Source organism: Pseudonaja textilis, chromosome 1 (genome assembly GCF_049901715.1).
Source record: "Pseudonaja textilis isolate UNSWEBS1 chromosome 1, rPseTex1.2, whole genome shotgun sequence".
Classification (NCBI taxonomy): Eukaryota; Metazoa; Chordata; class Lepidosauria; order Squamata; family Elapidae; genus Pseudonaja; species Pseudonaja textilis.
The window spans coordinates 111,655,586-111,679,334 of NC_141990.1; the positions used below are offsets into that span (position 1 = coordinate 111,655,586).

Genomic DNA, 23,749 nt, shown 5'->3' on the forward strand with positions numbered 1-23,749 from the left:
GCCATTCAAATATTTACCTTGTTTATTTCATAGTATATTTGACAGAGAGGCGGCTTTTTTTCCAGATATGACATTTTTAAGGAGACACTGCCTGAAATATTTATATTTATATTTATTTATTTATTTTTATTAAATAAAATTGCTCATTGACAACAACATCCACAGACCTTTATTCAAAGTGATATATTCTTTGAGCCCATTAAATATTAACATTTATTCATTTTAAATGCATAAATAATAAACATACACTTTTATTTTTTGTTCGCCAAGGCAAATGAGCTTCCTTTGGATTTTGAAAGAAAAGACAAATCCCTTGTGTCTTCTCAGGAGAAATCTCTTAAGTGACCAGATCAAACTATCAGAAAGATGTGGCTTAATGTGATTACTATTACCTGCAAAATAAGTTTGACCGACATCTTCTTTCTCTTTCCTGTCTGCAATTCAACTTGAGAGAATGCATAGGATTATGGAGCATTCCGGGACTGCAGAGTTTCTAAGTCTATAGTTTCAAGCTTTTCTCCTCCTTCCCTCAGTGACATAAGAAACCGATTCCCATAGTGTCAGCTGTACAACTAACCAGATAAGGTACAAGACAGAGGTGGTATTCAGCAGGTTCTGACCAGTTCTGGAAAACCAGTAGTGGAAATTTTGAGTAGTTCAGAGAACCGGCAAATACCACCTCTGACTGGCCCCGCCCCCATCTCTGCCTCCTGAGTCCCAGATGGATCAGCTGGGTCTTCCTTTGTTTCCCTGCACAGGAGAATGGAGATGGAAAGCAGGTTAGTAGGGTGGGGAGGGAATGGGATTTTGCAGTAACTTTTCCTCAGGAGTGGGGTGGGAATGGGGATTTTGCAGTAACCTTCCCCTGCCACGGCCACCAAGCCACCCCCACCAAACCACGCCCACCAAACCACACCACACCCACCAAACCACGCCCAGAGAACCAATAGTAAAAAAATTTGAACCCCACCACTGGTACAAGAGTCCATGAAGTTGCACAGGAGGAGCTGAAACTCCAGGAGCCTCATTGAGAAGGTGTTTCTGTATTTCTAAGATCTTTGAGAAACCTTCAGGAATCCTTTCTACACCTCGGATGGGGGATGTTACTGTTAATTCTGTTCTACAATGTGGATTTGAGGTTGAGCAATCTTGACAATATGGATTCCTGATTAATAGTTGTACTCTAAAGCTTTTGCATGACATCTGACTTTCATTATAACCTACATCAAACCTATATTAAAATATACTAAACTGTATTAATCTTTAATTATGTATCAAATTTGATTGAAGAGACTTTGATGGTAACAAGTTCCTTTTGAATGTAAATCACTGGGTGGTGTTAACTGTGAATTCTACCTAAGTTTTAACACAGGAGTCTTGTGGTTCAAGGCTGGAAGCCTTACTTATATATGGAGATAGTGTATGTATAGATTCTCTGTGGCATGAAAACCTATCACATACTCAAATTTACATTTGTTGGTCAATATTTAGCTTTTAGAATACACCATATCATTATGAATATAAATTCTTATAGCAGTACATTTCATAAATCAATTGCATTTAAGTACAATTGTAGAACTTTTTTAAAAGTAAAAATAATCAGATAATCAGTTATTTGGCACATTCTGTGTGTGAATAAAAGGACAGAAACAGAAACTACCAGATGAAATATATTATTCTTTTTTTGCCATTGATCTTCTTCAAAGGATGGATTTCTTATTTCTTTTTTTTCTTTGTCATAAAGTGCAAACTTTTTTATTCATTACCTGAGATGCATCTATTGAACATTCAGTGAACTAATTATTTCCCATTTCCCATTTTCCAATCAACAAGTTCTCAGTTTCTTTAGTGAACTTGTACATTGTTTTCCAATCAATGTGCTTTTTTAAAAAAATCATTTTGTTTATGCAAAATCTAGCCTTAAAATCTCAGACTTTTTCCCAGATGTTTGATAGGGTGGAGATAACGTGGGAAGATTTAAGTCTGCATCCTTAGTTGTGTATTTGAGTGGAACATTTCTTTTTATTTTATCATTTTTAAAAAAGTCATTGGACTTTTGTTTAGATTGCCTCAAACTTCTTACCGTGAAAGTGTGTTCATGTGCTACTGGGAAAACTGGTGGTCTTGAAACACTAACAAAAAAACGTGAGCCAATGGACTCCTGCTGGGAGGATCCCAACCATGAGATCTTTTTTATAATGTGATCCTTTGCAGCACCTGGTTTCAATCGTGGTAAAGGGGAGAGTTGAGGTGTTTCCATAACCAGAAAAGCAGAACTCTTTCTTTCTTGATGTTGCCACTTTGGAGCTAGAAGGTTCTCGTTCATTGCTTTTAAGAGATCTTTGACTTTTGTGTTAGGAAAAACTGTAGGATCTTGATCTACAATTCTGTTTTCATTTCTTGATCTTGGTGTTAGTCTACATATATATGACACTGAAGACTTCTCAGTCTCATGATTCATAGCATATCTTGGGTTATTTCTTAGAACAGAAGATGGCTTTTCCAATAAATACAACTTTCTCACTTCTGGCCAATCTTTAACATCTTCTTCATTTTCCTGTGGTTCAAGTTGTGTCTCATTGAATGGCCCACATGAATTACGTGGAGATTTAGGGAGATCAAAACAAATCAATTCTCTGCCTGAGAACTTGGAAGCTAAAAAAAACACAGAATGAGTGAAATCAGGTAATGAAAAATTTAAGTCTATAAACATCCAAATGTTCTTATCCAAATAAGAACATCTGCTTTACCTCTGTTAATCACAGCCATGGTAGCACAGTGGTTAGAATGCAGCATTGCAGGCTAACTCTGCTCACAGCCAGGAGTTCGATCCTGACCGGCTCAAGGGGACTCAGACTTTCATCCTTTCAAGGTCAGTAAAATGAGGATCCAGATTGTTGGGGGTAAAATGCAGACTCTCTAAACTGCTCAGAGAGTGCTGTAAAGCACTATGGGGTCTAAGTCTAAGTGCTACTATAGCATTTTGAAAGTTCTTTTAAAAATTTAACAAACAAGAATTCAAACGGTGTTTAACAAAGCATTAAGGATTATTGCTTAGCCCCACATCAGGATTTTTTTTTCATTCTCTATTTTATTAAATAATGCATGTTACTTCAGGAGAGGCAACTTCGAGGAATAGGATTAGAGTGATTACAAATAAATTCTAAAGATATCTGTTGAGTAATCAGTTGTATGGAAACATGTCCTGTCATCTCCTCAGAACTAGCATGGCTGTAGCATAAAAAGGGTATTTATTCCTATTTCCCATGCCACACCGAAAGGATATTGTAAGAGCATGAGAGAAACTGTTTCTATTTCCCCAGAGGGATAACAAAGTCACTCCTGCACCAGATTTTGGGGAAATCTTCCTTCTAACTGGGAAAATGGTGAGATAATTTAGCAGGTTAGAATAAACATTCTCCTGTATGGATATTTGCTAATTTGCTACATTGTGCTGAGTCACTATTTTTTTTTTTTTTTTGCAATTGTCACATCAGGCAAACATTTAACCCTCTAAGAAGCTCTATAAATTATTTGTCCTTTTAAGTTATTTTTTCATTTTATCTATTAAAATGTTTTGATCCCAGACAAGAAAAAACATTAATTAACTCCCTCTAATCCATGATGAAATCTTTGTGTAGAATCAATTTTGGACAAAACTTCCTTAAAGAAGAACGAGTTCACAGAATGGAAGTAGTTCTGAACCTACAACTGCAATGCTGACCAAAAATGTTTGCCTTTTTCTCAGTATAATTTACTATGACAATTGCACCTTTACGGGCTTTTGTCCATTGTAAGGGCTATTTTTTTTTTCTTTATCCCATGCTGCCTTTGAACATTATTCAGAAATATTGGCTGACAGAATATGTGGCGATGGGGGTTTTAACGAGACTATAAAATCCTGGATTGAATGGTAGATATATGCCAGGTGCAGCTTTTTCTATTGCTATACTCAACACGATGCTGTGAATCCATAATGAGTTTAATATTCTTTCAGTTTTATTGTCCTGCCTTAGGAAATTTTGAAGGTTTTGGTTAAAAAAGAACAATAACTGAATTGTGTTTTTTTTTTATTTACACTGTTCATAAAACCTTCTAAGTTCTTTGGAGTGGAAAGTGAAGAAATTGTTTTTATTTCTATTTCTGTGTGGAGGATTGTAATTCTAAATAAATTATCTATCCTTAGAGTACACTGTGTTTCCCATAAATAATAGATTGGATCCAATAAAGTATTCCCAGGAATAAAAATCCTCCTTCCAGTAGTTGAAAGCATTTGATCCACTGGAAAAAAAAACACGTTTTTCACTGTCTAAGTAAAGAATAATGGAATCCATTGCTGAAGTTGCATAAGTCACTTCAAACACTGATCCAGTTTCATAAATGAAAAGAAAACAATGTAGATGCTGAGGGAATTTAACTATTCCAGAAGTTCTCATCAGTGGAATAAATATCTGGATCCAACCCAATGTTTCTAATGAACTTTTCATATTACAAAGCTGGCAAGATTCAGAGGATCATGGAGACTTAGCAAACAATTCAAGATTGCAAAAAAAAAATAGCAATAACATATTTCAGAATAATGCTACTCTATCCCAATAACATTTCTTTCCATTATTTTTCTGTTTTTTTGTCTCTTATGAAAATCTTTAGCTTAACTTTTAGACAAACAACTGCACATTCTTGTTAGCAGTACACGGCAGTAATGAATGAAATAATGGGCTCCATGAAGGCATGAATAGAGCCACACATATCAACTGAGATTATCAACCTTTATATGCAAGTCCCTTTCATGCTTTATATTCCAACAATTATAACACGTGTAATTAATTTTCTGCCTTCTGTTAGGCGTCTTATTCCCTGCCACTATTATACATTTATAATATCCTCAAGACTATCAAAAAACACATTACCTTCTGGTAAAATTTCTTGATTTTCAAGAATAACTGCAATGTCATCCTCCTTGGTAACATATGGCATTTTTGAGCTGAGAGTGGAATGAAATGCTTTATTGTTGCCACTCTTCCATTTTTCTACTATAGCCATTTTTGTCTTCTGTAAAACTGGAACATCTGCATCTTGACTTATGCTTCCAGAATGCTCACCATGAAGCTTTTCTGGTTCGTGATCTTTCTGCAAACACATCAGACACAGTAATATTATTTTTGTTTTCATTCATTCAATCGGGTCTGGTTTTTCAAGACTTCCTGGAAAGGTTCTTGCAGCAAGACTTTTTCAGAAGTGATTTGTCATTGCCTCTTTCCTAGGACTGAGAAAAAGGGACTACCCAACTTGGGTGACCTTGGGCTAAAGCAGGTCTAGAACTCACAGTCTCCTAGTTTCTAACCTGATACTAACCATTACACCAAATTGGTTCTCAGTATAAAGGGAAGTAAAAAAGGAGATGAAAAGTGATAAGTTAATTCAGGCATCTATTTTTAATTCTATGAATAGTATAATAGTATTCCAACAGTATTGGAATACTAGTAATAGATGATTGTTATTTCTAACTGAATAGGCTACCTTTCTGATTCCTCACAAGACAGATTATAGCTTACATTGATGCACAAAAAATTATAAAGTTAAATAATCAAGGTGGCTAAAATAATCTCAATACCATTTCTCAGCTAACCTTCCCTACCCAATGGATTTAGATTATATTCACCAGGCACATCTCAATCTTTTTTCCCAGAATGGGAAAACTTGGGACTGGCTTCTACTATAAACTAGTCTTTCTCAACTTAGCAACTGTAAGATATGTGGACTTCAACTCCCAGCATGCTGGGGAATTCTGGAAGTTGATGTCCATACATCTTAAACTCCAAAGGTGCTTTTTCAAGAGGCAACTGGACTTCCTTTGTTTTTCATTGAAGACATTTCACTTCATTCAAGAAGCTTTTTCAGTTCTGACTGAAGGGCAGAGAATGGAAGGATTTAACTGAAGAAGCTTCTTGGATGAGAAGCAAAACATCTTCAAGAAAAAACAAAGAAAGTCCAGCTGCGTCTTGAAAAAGCACCTCTGGAATAACCATGACCTGGATAATTGAGGGTCTCCATAGACATAGAATTTAAGTTTCTAAAGTTGAAACAGATTCTCTATTCTTTTCAGGCATGCATACTTGATATTTCTGCAACTAGAGGCTGGGGCTGATTTATAATTAAGGCATATTTACATAACTGTTTGATCTGACAACTGGCTATTGTAGTATGAACCTCAATGCTCATTGCACTTCAACAACCTGACTAAAACTAATAAAATATACAGTATATGCACTTGTATGCACTTACATATATAATATATATGCATTATATACCATACGAATAGTATATGCACTTTTGAGTGTATTTTGTGACTTCAGGAAAGAAGAGAGACACCTAGGATGAGAAACTTTTCTGATGAGTCCATCTGCATCAGATATTGTCAAAACTGTTCTTCTTAAACAATTGCTTCAGCAGTTTTGGAAAAAAATGCATTGTTCCATCTGTACTACATCAGAGGTGGAGGTGAATATGAGATAACATAAGCATTTCTAGCCAACTCAGTTAAAGACTATCTCAGAATTTTATATACTCCTAGCTAAAAAAAAAATCAATGTTTCATTTTAAGATTTTTACAGTCACTTTATTTACTGTCCATCAGAAAATTTCCCATGAATTTGTAAGACCTAATTGGTTAAGCTTCTGGACAGGAAGTTCTTTGGCAAGACCACTATTTCTGCAAAACTGAACTAGATGGGTTTGGATGGCATTAGACTATCTTTTCTACAACAAATGACATAAAATGCAGTTGCTTGGAGAAAAGAGAAAAGTTGGAGAAAAGTTGCTTGGAGAAATCACAGGATGTAATAGAACAGGCCCTGTTTTATATGTATAATTAACGGTTCAAATGTGATCATGGAAAAACTTCTGGGTTGCTTATAGTCTTCAGAGCCAAATTTCCCCTTAGGTTTTTCTCAGCAAAAAAAAATGACTGTCATGCCTAAAGCAAAATCTTTTGTGACGAGCCCCAAAGATGCTTTCTCAACAGGCAACTGGACTAGACTTCCTTCAGTTCAAAAAAGTCCAGTTGCCTCTTGAAAAAGCAGTTTTGGGACAAACAACCTAGATGACTCAGAATCTCCACAGATACTTTTGTGACCAGCTGTTTGAAGTCAAGATTACAAAGAGTGAGATGTTGTGAACTTTCTTAAATTAAACTTTCAGGGTTTTTCCAGAGGAGAGTTTTATTGGACAAGCAGAACATAGTAGAACACTTAGATGATGAAGGAGACCCAGGATAACATTTCCCAGATCTAGTGTGAGAAATCACATTGCCTCAACACTCATACTACAGTTCTTTGGAACTAAGAAAAAAAAAGTGATAGGTACAATTCAAATGCTCATCTACCACATCTGTTAGAGATGATACTCTTGTGTAAACAGCTGACCTTACAGAAACAAAGTTCTGATTAAACTGTTCTTCCTCCTGTCACCATATTCTGGAGTGGATTTGAGAGCCATATAGGGTGACAAAACAAGTCTGTTCCACTGATGAAGGTTAAAATTCCAATAGACAGAATATATTCACTGAAGTCATTACTCTGCACTGATCAGAACCTGTCTTAAGTACTACAACCAGATTTGAATAACATGTTTTTAGAAGATTCAGAGAAGCTAGAGTAAATTCAAGAAAATGAAGTTGATGGGCAGTGAGTTGGGGCTGGAGACTAAGACCTAAGAAGCAGTTTGGTGCTACTACATAGGTTATCCTTTGAAAAGGGAGAACTAATGGGGAGTATGATAGCATCCTTCAAGTACATGAAAAAGAAGAGAAAAACCAGGTCCTGTTCTTCATCAACAGGAAGATAGATTCTACTGAAAGAGTAAGTGGAGACAATTGTCCATAGTGATGGTGGAAATGTTAAAGCACAAAGTGGCTGGTCACTTGTCATGAAAATTTACATTGATTTTGTATTGAGCAGAAAGTTGAATTCAATAGCCATTATGACTTTCAGATCTATGCTTCAATTAAAAGTTTGTTTGAACATTTGAAACCAAGAGCATCCAGCATTAGTGTATTGAAATATATTTATATGCTATAGAACTTAAATATTTTTAACTGTTTGAATGAACGAACTGTCGGAAATTATTCTGTCAGTATTGATTCAAAGAGCTAAGAAAGATCACCCTAGGGTATTATTTTTCAATGATAACCATTTCATTAATGCAGCTCCTTGAACAATGAAGATGAATAAGGTTATTTCTCTTCTGACAATCTGATAATATGAATTAACTGCTAACACATATAGCATAAACAAATGTCACAGAGAAAATGGACTATTGGGAATGGATCAGTAATGGTAATGATATGGACGATGGAAAGATATAGACAGTTTCCACTTTCATATCTTCCTCTAATGCTGTCAGGGATCCTTAAATAGCCCTATATCATCCCTACTTGAATATTAAATATGCTTCATATCATATTTTATTTTACAACCCCAATAGGAGTTTGTGGATCTCCTATCCATGCCAGAAAATAAATGCTATGAGTATGTTCAGTATGTGTGAGAAAGGACAAAAGGGTGAGGGATGAGGAAGTACATTACATGTTAATTTCTATTCATATGATTTTCTTGATACAAATTCAGGAGGAGTTTATCATAGCCTGTTGTCACACACTATGAATTGATACCTTTGCCATTATTATAAAGCGATCATCTGTCTCTGCCATCTTCCTATATCACTGCTGTGTACTCTAATTGCCTGCTTACTTCAGATGGGCAGTTGGGATTATCTTTCCACTTTAGGTGATTCTTCTGGGAATATTTACTCTTGACAGACACTCTCAACATTCTTCACTCAACCTTCCCAAGAACACCCCTTCACCATGACAAAACAATACAGCAGGACTTGTGTGTATGGATCTAGGACAACTTGGCATGGCCAGGCCATCATTGGCAAGTCATCTTTGCCAAATCAATGTCATCTAGTTGCTGCAGAACAACTCAACATGGACAATTCACCATAGGGACAACTTGCAGTGGGCGGTCAAAGGGAGACCCAGGCAAACAAGTAAGTGGGAAGAGCACAGAGCAGTGATGGCAGCCAGGGGCTTCCCACCAGAGGGAGAGCTTGGTAGGCAGGTGAGCAAACAGGTGGGCACAGAGCACAGAGCAATGGGTGGACAGGGAAGTGGACAGGGTGGCAGCGACAACTGGGTGCATCCCATTTTCATACACCCTTGCCATCACCGCTGCCACCAAGCCAAGCTCCAGGCCATTCAGAGTTTGGGCCATTTGGTCACGGCAATGGTGTTCAGGCCATTCAGTGGTGATGGTAGGCATGGCAGGTGACATGCTGGTGATGGCCAGGTGTGTCCTATTTTCACACCCCCACCACTGCCACTGTGCCAAGGTCCCGCCACCCCTGCTGAACATCCTGAACTCTGAATGGCTCAGAGCTTGGTGTGGTGGCCACAGCAATGGATATGAAAGTGGGAAGCTCCTGGCTGCTGCCGCCACCACTTTTCACTTCACCTATCTACTTGCTCAGCTGCCCAGCTCTCCCTCTAGCTACCTGCAGCGTTGTCTCTGCAGCGAATGGGTCATATTGAGTTGTCTTATGGTGACTTGGCAGTGGTGAGTTAGCAGAAGTGACCTGGCGGTGGCGAGCTGGTGTCTGTTATAGCTATCTTACAATAGTTTCTCAGTTGTGTAGTGGTTATAAAATTTACCCAAAGTTGCTGGGGATTTAAGTCATATGTTAGTTTAGGATGCTTTTGAAAAGCATCATAGACAAAAGTAGTAGCAATGATATCCATAATGCTACCAAGTAAATTATGTAAACCCCTCCATAAAACCACTAAGTATTGAGCATGACTTGAAGCATACTAGGGCATTTTTTCATTACCCTTAAGTAACAAGTGCTTATACTTCCTATGTGTAAATATAGTTGCTATTCTCCTTATCATAAGACAGTAATTTTTTATTTTTATTTTTGTAAAAAAAAAAGAGATCTATCAATGTTTTATTATAAATACTGCCACAGAAAAACCATTTAAAAACCACATTTGTACAAATAGACCTGCTTTGCTCTTATTTTACTAACAGCAGGTCTTTTTGAGGATGGGGTGAGAGTAGAATATATTTTTTAAAAAACCCAGGAATAATCTATTTGAACCTTCTTCAAACTCATTCTTTTTTTTAAAGCTATTAGGACTGTCTTTCCCAAAATCTAGAAATACCACTCTCCAAGTACTAAGGATATTATAACTGGCCAAGCTTGTTTGGAAGTTCAATCATTGGATATTAAAATATACCAAGGCTGTAGACTAAATAATTTTGGAAAAAGCCATTGATGACCCACCTTTATTGCTAAAAAACCTGCATGTCTTTAATTATGGTTTTAGTTATCAGGATTGAACTCAGGTATTGAAATCTTCAGTTGGTAATCCAATAGGAGGATGTTAATGTAGGGAAATCTGAACCAGACTATCAACTTGTATCTATTCTTGGCCAACTAGATTATCTTAAAAGTTTACTTCCTGGAAATTTGATTAGCTTTCTCTGAGATAACCTCAAATACATCGGAAGTGCCTTGCATTTCCAAAGATCGTATATTACTCTATTGTTCTTAGGGAAAAGAACCTCTGAGCTATGTCCCTCTCACAGATAATCTGGACAAGATTGTACATTAACCACATGGCTTGACCTTATGCATGGGTCTATGAAAAGAAGCAAATCCCTTCAACAACAGATTGACTTGCTAGACTCGTTTAGTTGGTTTAAGGTGCTTTAGTCGGATTACTTATCTCTTTTTACAATTTCAGGTTCTCCAGATGATCATGCTAGTCCTACATTTATTAACAGTGGAATTATTTATATAAATAATTAATTACGTATGATATAAATATATTTATGTTATATATAAGTATATTATATTTATATAATAAATATGTAATGACATTAATATAAATATTATATATTATATTATATAAATAATTAAACAGACTACAGCCAAGATATAAGTAAAATGTGTTCCTTAATTAATTTAAAGATGCCATGAAGTCATATCTTACCTTTTCAGTCCTAGGTTCTCTCTGATACCTAATTAATTTCTTCAGCAATAAGTAATATGTAGCCATGATGGAAGATGGCTTATTTTTAATCAGGACAGTCACAACATCTGAAAGCTTGAACTCCATTATTTCTGTCATGTAACTCAAAACAACCGGATTCAATTCATTTGGGCGAAGCCTGAAAAGAAGAGGTTAAGGGATAGGCAAATCTGTTTGGCTCAGGTTGCTGCAATAAACTGAGCTATAGACTTCTATATCAGAGAAAAATGTGGTATAATTCTGTTCAAAATTTAGTCTGAAAAATCTTCCCTGAGTTCACCAAGTTTTCCAACCAGTCGTTCCCCCCCCCCCGTCATCCCACCCACCCACCCCCGTCTCACACACACTTATACAACTCGTTCTAAATTTATCTTGTATCTTGGGGCAAACCCTCATAACAGTAACACAAAGATTCACCAAGGATTTCAGAGTGAAATCTCCCTCAGTTTCTAGAACTTAGAACATTTCTATGTGAGCTTCTGAATGCTTACCGTGAATTTTTAGCACTGTGGAAATACATTTCATGACTCATTCTCATAATAGAATCTGCTGAATGAGCTGTTAATGTCAGTCCTGCTAGACAGACCAGGCCAGGAAATGAATTCCACATGAAGGCTAAAACTACTTTTATTGAGATTGGTTAGAATAACAGAGACTTGAGAGTTTGATTGTGCTATCCCATCCCTTCTTTTTATACTTCAGGGAGCCATCTGACTGAGCTGCTTCTGAATGCTCTCTCATTATCCTGGGCTTTAAAAATATTTCATCCCGTTTCACCTAGGAAGCAGTTCTTGCATATTTGTATCAAGGTCATCTTCCACACTCTCAAGTGATATCTCAAATAGTTTCTATTTTTCTTTCTAAGAAGGGTTTTTTTATTGGATTTAGACTACATTTTGTATCACTGATATTAAAGCAGAGCACTCCTGCCTTCGTACATGTCCTTTTAGCTCTCAGATATCTCCAATATATGAGAGATGCCACAGAACAGGAAGGCAGGAAAATTCATATTGACTTCAAATGCAAGCACATCTATGGGAGATGACCCACAGGATCTTCCTTTGCAGTAAAGAGAACAAAAACATTGTTTTTTTTAGAATCCTAGCCTCCAAATAGGAGGGATAAGAAGAGATATATGATTTGAGCTATATAATTTGAGCGAAAACAGGAAGAAATTTGCCAGCCCCATCTTGTCTTTTTGGGAGAGAGACAGATTGAGGCACATGTGAGGGGAAGAATTGAGTGAGACAGCAATAGCAATAACCTTTAGGCCTTATAGCACTTTACATCACTCTCTGGGCAATTTAAAGTGTAGAAGCATTATTTGCCTATTGCTGCCAACAATCTGGGTCCTCATTTTCTCACCCTTGGAAGGATGGAAGGCTGAGTCAACCTTCAGCCTTCTCAGGATTGAACTCCTGGCTGTGGGTAGAGTTTGCCTGTAATACTGCCCTTTAACCACTACACCACCAGGGCTCTGAGGTGTGAGAAAGGGGGAGGAAGAGACCGCAGTGCCAGAAGGAGATAATTAAAACAGCACCTAGGGATATTGGTCTTCTCAGATAAAGGAAAGTAGAATTCTGGATAGTGGGTCCATGTTCTATTAATTCAGGAATGGTGAATCAAAGGTCTCCCAACTGGTTTGTCTGGATAATAGAGACAAGAAGTAACTCAAATGGGGACATGTCAGCCCAAGGGTGATCCAAGTACACGATGAAATGCTCCTACATCTCTAATAAATAACTGGAAATCGGAAAGAAACAGAGTTAAACTCTTAGCAGAGTTTAGAGTAAGTGTTAAATCACTGATCAGTAAGCTACATCTCTTCATCAGGATGTTCTGCTTTATTTCCTGGGGGCTGAATTTGCTTGATTCTGGCAATTGTTCCTAGTAATGTTTGTATCTTTGGGCAGGTTATAGAGTTTGGCATCATCCCAATTTTTTTGAGCCTCAGACCTCATCTATCTATAACTGTGCCTGAATCTCTACATAGTGTTATAGGGGAGAATGATGTTTGAAGAACTATTTATGATCTTTTGAGAGCCAAATATCTTATTCCAGCTAGTTGTCATTATTCTGGAGAAGTTTTGTTCTCTCTTAAATTGATTTTTTTTAAAATCATAAATTGTATTTCTGTTTTATGTCCTCAAAAGGAGACATAATTGCTGTTCTTTGGCTGTACCAACCCCTCTCCCCTCAAAAACAACTAGAACAGGAGTAATGGTTTGTTTGGATGCTTATAATTTGCTTCTGCTATTGTTCTGTTTTTTATTATGTACAGAGCTTGGAGTTATTTGAAATTAGATATTCTTTTCAATCTAAATAAACAAATAAATAAAATTATGCCCAGGCTGTAAAAGGCTCATCTCTTTCACAAGTTGTTCTTAAAAGGGAGGAATCAGGGCAAGGCATCACCTTCCTTCTGTGGATGATGACAACAGAAAATACTACACAGCCCATAAACAGAATGCTTCAAGCTTGTTGGGATGATGGGACCTGAAAGGTATGATCAGAAAGGTGAAGCCATTCTTACCACATGGCTGAACAGCCTTTTTGAGCAAATTCATTACTGTTGAAAATGGAGAAATAAAGGATGACAAATTTGCAGTAATTACCTATTTCTATATATGAATGCATTTGGTGATTTGCTGATATTATAATCTAACCATTTGTCTTGCATTGCCTCTTTAACAGTAGGCCGCTTTGTGGGATCAGGTTCGAGCAAAGAGTGCATAAAGCGAACAGCTCCTGTGGAGAAATTAAAAAATAATAATTATAACAACTTAATTGGATGGCATCGCTTTTTTTGAAACGCAGAATCCACAAACAACAATAGGTAGAATTCATGAAGTGCTGCTCCTGACAACATCGTCATGGAAGAAAAACTTACCAAAGTCAACATTTCTGACATCGGAGAAATTGGAGAAATCATTTCTGAATTTAAATTTCTGAGGGGAAAGCTATTCACTTCAACAATGATACTCTTTTAGTAGACCTGTTCTTGTAATTGGCTTTCATACAGATGTAAAATGTACTTCCTCATTGATAACCTTTTTTCTATTCATCTTTCCAGAAATCCCAGAGCCAATTATTATGGATAAATGATCCAGTTCAAATGCTGAGGAGTCAAAGCATTTTATTCTTCCCTTAAATCTAGGCAAAAAGCCAACATTACTTTAAAAAGTTAATATTTTAGAAAAGAAAGCGGGGGGTGGACTGCATTCAAATCTATTTTCCTAGACCTTTGGCCACTTCCATTTAAACCATTTGATTATTTTGTTATTTATTGATTTATGATATATAGGATGAATTTAAGATTATTGTGAATATAAACCAATCCAGAAGAGAGTTATCAGCAATTTCAGCTGGAGAAACTGGATTATCAGAGTCATCTAGTGCTTCCTATATTGTCCTTGCAGTACAAAGACCAACAGGAGCCGTGTTCAAAATCACAGAATTCACTGGTAATTCAGTTCGTCCCTCTTGTCAGCCAGATTGGGCAGTTGTGGAGATAAAAAGTCCTCTGTGTAGGTTATTTTGAGCTCTCAGAGAAAGGACAGGATAGAAATTCTATCAATTACTCATTGTCCTGAAGAAAAGCTGTGCCTAATTGGCACTACTTGCTGTGTTACACAGAAATTGCAGCAATATACTGTAAGCCTGTCTTAACTTGGTGTCTTTCAGATGTGTTTGGATTACAACTTCCAGAATTTGAACCAGCCTGGACAATGGCTATAATCTAAAACAGCAGGTTTTATATTTGTCATATCTTATATTAAAATATAAAATAAACCATCCCTTACCAGAGGAAATGTTGGGAGAGATGGCGTTCATTTCTCCATTAATCATCTTGAGATGAAGTTGCTTGATGTTAAATGGCTCCACGGTGAAAGGCAGAGTGCCAGTTAGCATGGCAAATGTGCTGATTCCTCTGTCCATGGAGAAGACAACACAGAATGGCTATGAAGATGACCCAATTCATTCCCCACTCCCTTTGTGTATCAAACCTTTTCATCATTGGGACTTGCTATACCAAGCAAAAATGGGTGAGTTATCTATACATCTTCTATCTTCTCTCTCTATAAAAATGGATAAATGGATGTATGTGTGTGTATATATGTTCCAGCATAACTCTGTAATGGCTTGAGCAATTTCAACTTACTCTCTGGAAACAAATACTGTAGGGGTAAATCACCTCTAACACCCCTCGAAGTTTGTGTGTGCTTTAAAATGGCTTCTACTGTACAGCACAGTGGACTTGTCATGGTAACAGCTTCACAGTACTCCATAAGGGGGCTCCCTCTCAGCCCTCCAAGGAAACATCAGGTGATTGGCCAAGTGCAATCAAATGCTACTACAAAAATAAAACACCAGCATAGACAAGAAACTCCCAAGGAGAGAATAGAAGACTCTGTGATACTGCACCAGAGACAGTACAACAAACGTGAGTCCTGACTACAGGATTTTCCTGTCTAATACAGGATTGGGATAAATAAATACCTGGGCAACGCCACGGACCAGGGGTTGGGGACCCTTGCTATAGCCATTTATTACATACATCAACAGAACAAGAAAAGCCAAAGCAAAATCTAGGGGAGAAAAACAGTTTTCTCTCTTCTCTATTCCTTCATAAAAAAATAAAACCTGGGTTACAGTGTTGGGTATGATAGTATTAATCCTTCCAGGATATTCCTCTTGTTTGATTCAGTGTCCATATAGCATAAGCTTGTAGAAGTTCTGGGTAAATTGTACATTTTATCAACTTCCCAGTTTTCATAACATTGTTTAGTATTTCTTACAATCTTATTATTACAGTAGTATTTGAGGTCTCTATACGTTTTTTAAATGAATTCATGATCTCATTGTTGGCAAAGATTATCAAGAACTCTTTAAATCCCCAAGGAAAAGACACTGACATCTTACTGGTTTGCATTAACCCCTCTTTTTTAAAATAAAAACAACTGGTAGGAAAAATGTTTATGCGGTCAGAGGTTGGCTTATTTTATAACAACATCTTGGAATAGCATGCTTATTTTCCTTGTATTTTATTATTCTAGCTCATCATCTCACTCTGGGTAAACCAGGCTTTTAGGTGATGTAACAGAGAGAAAACGGTTCTCATTATGCAGAGTACATTATACAGCGTTTTGTCTCCCTAAAAGTGTGGTAGGAGAGATAGAAACATTTATAATCTACTTACATGGACCAGACATCCACTTTTGGCCCATACTGCTTATGAGCTAAGAGTTCTGGGGCTGCATAAGCTGGACTCCCACACTGGGTGTTTAACAGTTCTTGGGAAAGGCCCTGAAACTTTATGATATTGCTCAGTCCAAAATCTGAAGAAACAGACAGGCAAAAAAAAAACCCACAGACATTTCATTCTTAACAGCCCGCATGACAAACTCTAGCAGCTTTAATCATATAGAAAATCGATTTAAACAATGTTCTAAAACAGGGTTTCCCAAATTGTAGCTGTACTTCCCTTGGGACGGTGCAGACAGAATCAATGGTAACCTATGGAGGTTTACACAACGCTCCGATGGAGACGGCACAGAATATGCATTCAGAATAACTCATGATGCGTTAACATGATGGCCTGATTCATGCAAGATGCTTGGACAATAGCTGTGTATTGAATTGCAAGCTTCTCGAGATTGTTTCTTTTTTAGCCCATCTACTACATTTTGTATGCATAACCAGGGTATATGGGAATAGAAGAAGCTTTGAGGCTATGTGTTATATTAATTTAGAGAAAAAAAATTGTGGTTACTTGATTTTATACTTTTTTATTAGGTACAATTTAAAATAGTGAGGTTAAAAATAACTGCACCAATTTCAGGGAATTCATGATTTTATTTGTAGCTTTATAGCCCAGGAAAGGTATTTGAAGATATTGCAGCAGTATTTTCCCAGCATCAATACCAGTACCTATCTAAATGTTCAGGCCCCAATGGCCCCAAGGCATCACCCATCATCCATGTGAGCTTTCTCAGATGGAATGCGACAATTCACCATAGCCAACTCACCATGGTCAACTCACTTCAGCCAACTCATCATGGCCAACTTGCCAAAGTCAGCTCACCATGGCCAACTCACAGCAGGAAAACTTACCATGGCCAACGTGCCAAGGAACAACTTGATGCGGGACAATTCAACAATTCAATTAAATTATTTAAAATAATTTGAAAATTATTTTAATTTTTGTCATTTCCATTTCATTTTGTCCCTCTTTTGGCATCCTTTCTTTAATGATACTATTCCACTATTTCTTCAATATTAGTATAACTCTTGTCCCACAGCAAGTTGTTCCGCAGTGAGTTGGCCACGGTGAGCTGTCTGGTGGTGAGTTGGCCATGATGAGTTGGCCACAGTGAGCTGACCATAGCAAGTTGTGATAGCCCCTTTTCAGATCATGCTGGTGATGACATTTTAAAAGGAAACGTATGTCCGCATTTCACCCATCAAAACACATGCAAAAATGAGGGAAAGTACTATAATGTATAAAGCAATACACTTTTTTTTCTTCCTAACAAAAATATGGCAGGAAGAAGAGAAAAGTGGAAAGAACAAGAATAAGTGTTATGGCCTTTATGTACTTTCCTCTTTCCAGCACATCCAACATGTTAAAAAAGTAGTTTTAGCACATCATGTAGAGAGTTTCTGCAGATGTTGTTCATCATATCTGATGGAAATATTTTACCCTGAACTGCAGCCCAAGCTTCTCAGTTAATATGAAAGAGCATCTGTGGCAGATCTTCTCAAGGAATGGTGGAAAGGCCCTGGAGTAATCTTTCACTTACAACAACAAGGCAGCCTATCAACTTGCACCAAGGGTTAGGGTTGTTGATCAAAACCCACTCAGGAATCCACAAAACCTTCCAAATGCCTCAATTAATTGAAGACATAAATCTATATGTTACACATACTTTACAGGACATGTTGCTGCAAAATGATCAACAGGAGCTTCATATCTACAGTACCTACCAACAATTTGAATGCTATTGTTTTCATCCAGAAGAAAATTTTCTATCTTCAGATCTCTAAAGAAGGAAAAACTGAAAGTAAATACAGTGTCTTGAAACGTAAGATTTGCACTGCAACTATCAATAACTGAGGTTTTTCACAAAATGCCTGCTTAATGATATTTGTAGGAATATAGTTGATGGCTCCTTAGAGCTTTACTGAATCTCACACACACACACATATATCACACACATGGCCTTTATATCTGCCTGAGTTCTGGAAGCAAATGTCTCTTCTCAAGGGATCCCACAACAGTGACCAGGAGACACATTAGGTTAAAAAATAACAATTGGCCCAAAACGCCCAGCTGAACTCTTATTGTTAAAATAAGAGCTTTAAGGACAAGGATTTTGGAGACACAATCTTCTTTACTACTCTCTCTCTCTCTCTCTCTCAGTCTGGAAAAACTATTTCAATTTCCCTCTCCGATTTATTTAATATTTTAATGTGAGCCAGAAATTCTGCTTCAAAATATGTATAATATTCATTATTCTTTATGATTTAAAATATATTCAAATGTAATAGTACAAGCATATCTATTTTACTTCCTGATGATCATATTGATTGCATGCAGCTTTTCATAAGACAATGTCGCAGTGTACCTATTTTCCAGCAATGTACTCTTAGTACTTGAGTTCATTTAGTCACCATTCTAAATTACAATGGCACTGAAAAAAATGATGTATTAGCATTTCTCACACTTATGACCTTTGCAGCATCCCCATGGTCACGTGATCAAAATTTGGATGCTTGGCAACTGGTTCACATTTATGATTGTTGCAGTGTCCCAGGATCACAGGATCCCCATTTTGCGACCTTTGGACAAGCAAAGTCAATGGGGAAGCCAGATTCATTTAACAACCACGTTACTAATTTAACAACTGCAGTGATTCACTTAACAAGTGTGGCAGGAAAGGTCATAAACAGGACAAAACTCACTTAAGAAAAAATCTCCCTTAGCAACAGAATTGTTGAGCTCAATTGTGCTCATAAGTCAAGTTCTCCCTGTACATGGGCTTTGTAAAAGTTAACAAACCATTTTACAAAATTCACAAGAAGTGTAATCTTGGAAAGTGTATAGCAGTGGTGGGATTCAAAAATTTTTACTACTGGTTCTGTGGGCATGACTTGGTGGATGTGGTGTGGCTTGGTGGGTATGGCAGGGGAAGGATACCGCAAAATCTCCATTCCCTCCCCACTCCTGGGGGAAGATTACTGCAAAATCCCCATTCCTTCCCCACCCCACTAACCTGCTTTCCAGCTCCATTCTCCTGTGCAGGGCAACAAAAGAAGACCCAGCCGATCAGCGGGGACTTGGGAGGGAGAGAATAGATGAGGGCAGGGCCAGTCAGAGGTGATATTTGCCGGTACTCAAAATGTCCACTACTAGTTCTCCAGAAGTGGTCAGAACCTGCTGAATACCACCTCTGGTGTATAGGTATTATACTATAGTAAATCTTCTAAAGATTTAGGACAGGGGTGTCAAATGAGTGGCCCGTGGGCCAGATGCATCACGCACTGGCCACGCCCTCCCTCATTTTAGCGTGGGGGAGGGAAGTCACAATATGTATGTGGCAATGTGATGCCACAAGTTTAACATCCCTGGATTAGGAGGTACAAATTCTGTAATTAAAATATCACATGATGTAAAGATTAGATGGAGTTTTATTTCCTGTTCAGTTCCATACTTAGGCAAATAGCAGATTTAGTCAAGAAGAATTTAGGCAAGGAGAAAGATTTTTCCCCCTCACTTAGTATCTTATCCAATAATAGTAAGTGATTCCATCTAAGACTAAATGAGGCATAGGTGATATTTGAAAATCCATACATTCTTGTAAAAAATAAAGAACCTGTAGTCTTTTTATTATTATTATAGCCAAGAAAAATAACAATAAATAAATTCCAAAAAGGTTTATGTGTTTTTTGAGTATTCCAGACTGTTTCACCAGGAAAACATTAAAAATTATGCTACTTCTTCCGTATCTTTATTTAATATGTTTTATTATACAACTGACTATTGTAATCTCACAAGATTTTAGAAAAAAACAAAAATGAAAAACAAGAATTAAAAGTAAAATTCAATTGTCAACCATTTCAACCTGCTGTTGTTACTTTACTCTTCTTTAACCTTTTATGATTTTTTAAAATAATAAAGTCAATCAATCAGTTATTTTCTGTGGCTATATTCCCCTTACATTTTACGTAAGTTATGAATGGCCTATGCCAATTAATTACTTTTTCTCCTCTTCTAACTTCCTACATTTTTTCCAAGAGCTTCTTCAACAATCTTGGAAACCCAAAAACTTTTATAACTGGCTGAACAAATATATAATATTATGCTATTGACCCCAATATGTAAGAATATCCGTTTATTTGACAGTATCTCAATTCATGTCCCATATGAAGCATACTTCCGAAAGAGGGATTAAAATAAACTCTCATTTCCTCTTTCAAATTTTTGTTACAACTTATAGCAATCCAAAAACAAACTCAGAAGATGGATGTACACCTGACCCTCATTAATTCATTTTTTAAATGTTTTTATGTCAGATAATAATTGCTAATCAGCTTTGAAGCAGGGTAAAATTACCACATTTGGACTGATCACTATTTTTTTCATCCAGCCTAGTCAGGTAAACTTAATGTTCGCTGACAAGAATCATGAGGAGCTCCATGACACAATTCATCCTAGCCTAGCTTTTCTTAAACGAAGGCAAGTCATTGAAACCCAACACACTACACTATAGTCCTCGACTTACAACAGTTCATTTAGTGACCTTTCAAACTCAATTGCAGAATATACGACTTCAGCAACAGAGTGGCCAATGCCTGGGACACTCTACCCGACTCCATTGTTACAGCCTCAAACCCTCAGAGCTTCAACCTCAAACTGTCTACCTCACCCCATTCCTAAGAGGTCCTTAAAGGGGGCGTGCATAAGTGCACCAGCATGCCTATCTTCTCTGTCTTACTGTCCCCCTTTATTTGTATTTACTTCCTTTGTCCTTGCTATAAGTTATGTTCATATTTATACTTGTTATTTTGAACATGTTTGACAAACAAATAAATGAATTTTAAAAAGTGAATTAGGACCGTTTTTCACACTTCCGACTGTTGCAGTGCTTCCCATTGTCATGGAATCACAATTCGGATGCTTGGCAATTGACTCACATTTATGTCGGTTGCAGCGTTCCAGGGTCATGGGATCTGCTTTTGCAACCTTCTGACAAGCAAAGTCAACGGGGAACAGAGGTGGTATTCAGCAGGTTCTGACCAGTTCTGGAGAACCGGTAGCAGAAATTTTGAGTAGTTCAGAGAACCGGTAAATACTACCTCTGACTGGCCCCGCCCCCATCTATTCTCTGCCTCCTGAGTCCCAGCTGATTGGCTGGGTCTTCTTTTGTTGCCCTGCACAGGAGAACGGAGCTGGAAAGCAGGTTAGTTGGGGTGGGAAGGGAATGGGGATTTTGCAGTAACCTTTCCCTACCATGCCCACCAAGCTATGCCCACAGAACCAGTAGTAAAATGTTTGGAATCCCACCACTGATGGGGAAGCCAGATTCACTTAACAACTGTGGTGCTAATTTAACAAGTGTAGTGATTCACTTAACAATGGTGACAAGAAAAGTCGTAAAATTCACTTAACAAATGTGTCGCTTAGCAACAGAAATTTTGGGTTCAGTTGTGGTCGTAAGTCAAAGGACTCCCTGTAAAAACACCAGTTTATAAAACACATTATCCTCCCACCCGTACTTTAAAAAGAGACAGCATTGTCTACCTGTGGACAATGCCATGGTGATGCAGATGGTCTACAGCAGCCATGATGTGCCTTGTATATTCCTTTGCTTCTTCTTCATCTAGCCTCTTTTTCTCACATATCCTGTCCATGAGGTCCCCTCCAAGGCACAGCTCCATCACCATGTAATACGAGTTCTCCGTCTCCAAAGTTTCGTACAGCTGAACTATGTTAGGGTGCATAATCATCTGATGTATCCGAGACTCCCGCTTCATATTTTTTAAAACGTATGAGTCTTGCTTAGCCTTTTTCTTGTCAATAACTTTTATGGCTACCTAAATCACAGAAATGAATGAATCCTTCATGATGCAAGTAATTCCCCCTGTAATTTGGCAACAACCCATCCCATTTCGTAAATACAAATAAACAAGCTCAACAATAGTTGATTATCACCATGGATGGCATTCAGATATTAAATCCAGACTACTAAAAGAAACATGCATAATTCTTAAGACCAGCGATGCAATCAGGCCATTGTTTGTACCAATATGCAGTTCTATGGTAACATTTGAGACATATGTAAGTGTTTTAGCAAACTTCTTTCTAGGTACATATTCAGATACCATTTTGTACATTTCTTATAGATAACTTGAGTGCAAACATTTCCATGGGGGACTGAACAAATTTGCTATTACTGCACTCACAGATTTTTTAAAGTCCCTTGAAATGCTCTGGATATACTCAAATATCAACAGAATCACCCAGTTGGGGGAAACGCACAGTGGAGTCAAACCTATAGAGCATATATTGTATGAAATATATCCTTATCTTCCAATGCTATTTAGGAACTTAAGAAAAGTAAGTCAGTGCATTACTTTTATACTTGTCACTTGAGCATCGCTACCGTAATTGAGTAAACCTATGAACAAACAAGAAAAGAGAAGAGAATTCATGAATTATCACATGCTGTCGTGAGATGAATGCAGTTGCCAATCGGACTCATATAACCATGCTCGGATTACCTTCTCCCCAGTGAGAATGTGCAGTCCCTCCATCACTTTGGCAAAAGAACCCTTGTTGATCACTTTGCCTACTAGGTAATCCCCAACTTGTTTAGTGTGTGGGAAAGTCTTCTTAGGCTCTTCTTGAGAGAGGTTCCTGAAACAAGCAGGTATCTGTAGATCTCTATGTTTTTTCTCCACACCCGACGACATCTTTTTTTGATTTGTAGGATTGACGATGTTGACATCTGGACTCTCTTCGATCGCTGCAGGCATCTTCAAGAAGTTAGACTGGGTTTACAGCCTTGCTTTCCAGGAACACAACTTGCCAAAGACCGTTCAGTCAGAAGACACAAGAACTTCTACTTCTGCTTATGGTGAGATGGCCCTACAAATCTATTGGTCATACAGAATTTAACTGTGCTCCCCTGGAGGCTATGTTTTCATTATCTGCAGGCATGGAGGTCTGCTCAAGCAGAACCAAGCTGGAGATTATTAACCTAACCTGATACAAGATGTCAATTAATGCCCCACAACTGACAGCTCCAATGTCACATAATAATTTCATGAAATAAACCACTCCCGTTTACCGAGGCCAGCATTAGCTAAACACCAATCAACTAAATTAGACTACGGCTCTTTTTCCCCTGTATTTTCAGAGACAAGAGCCGCAATGTTTACTATGTAATGGCATCAGTGCGGCTCAGGTTAATCCAGAGGTTTATTTACACAGAAAGTGATGGCAAGCATGTTCCAAATGACTTACTTAAACTTGTGTTCTCAGATCCCTTCAAAATTCTTTGGCTGGAATACAGTTTCATCTTGCATTAGGTGAAAACTGTACATTGAATACAGTTTCATCTTGCATTAGGTGAAAACTGTACATTGTCT

The 23,749-nt window shown here is 37.5% G+C and overlaps 1 protein-coding gene across 1 annotated transcript; it reads right to left on the bottom strand.

The window, feature by feature from the left end:
* Positions 1-1,599: 1,599 nt before the first annotated feature.
* Positions 1,600-23,134, bottom strand: LOC113455223 (uncharacterized). The gene is made up of 9 exons (XM_026726501.2): positions 22,880-23,134; positions 21,900-22,192; positions 18,083-18,138; positions 16,296-16,434; positions 14,899-15,026; positions 13,711-13,843; positions 11,057-11,234; positions 4,911-5,130; positions 1,600-2,655 (listed from the first exon to the last, which is right to left on the bottom strand). The coding sequence occupies exons 1-9, from the start codon at positions 23,132-23,134 to the stop codon at positions 1,904-1,906; spliced, it is 2,154 nt and encodes a 717-aa protein (XP_026582286.2). The 3' UTR covers positions 1,600-1,903.
* Between the last annotated feature and the right edge of the window lie 615 nt (positions 23,135-23,749).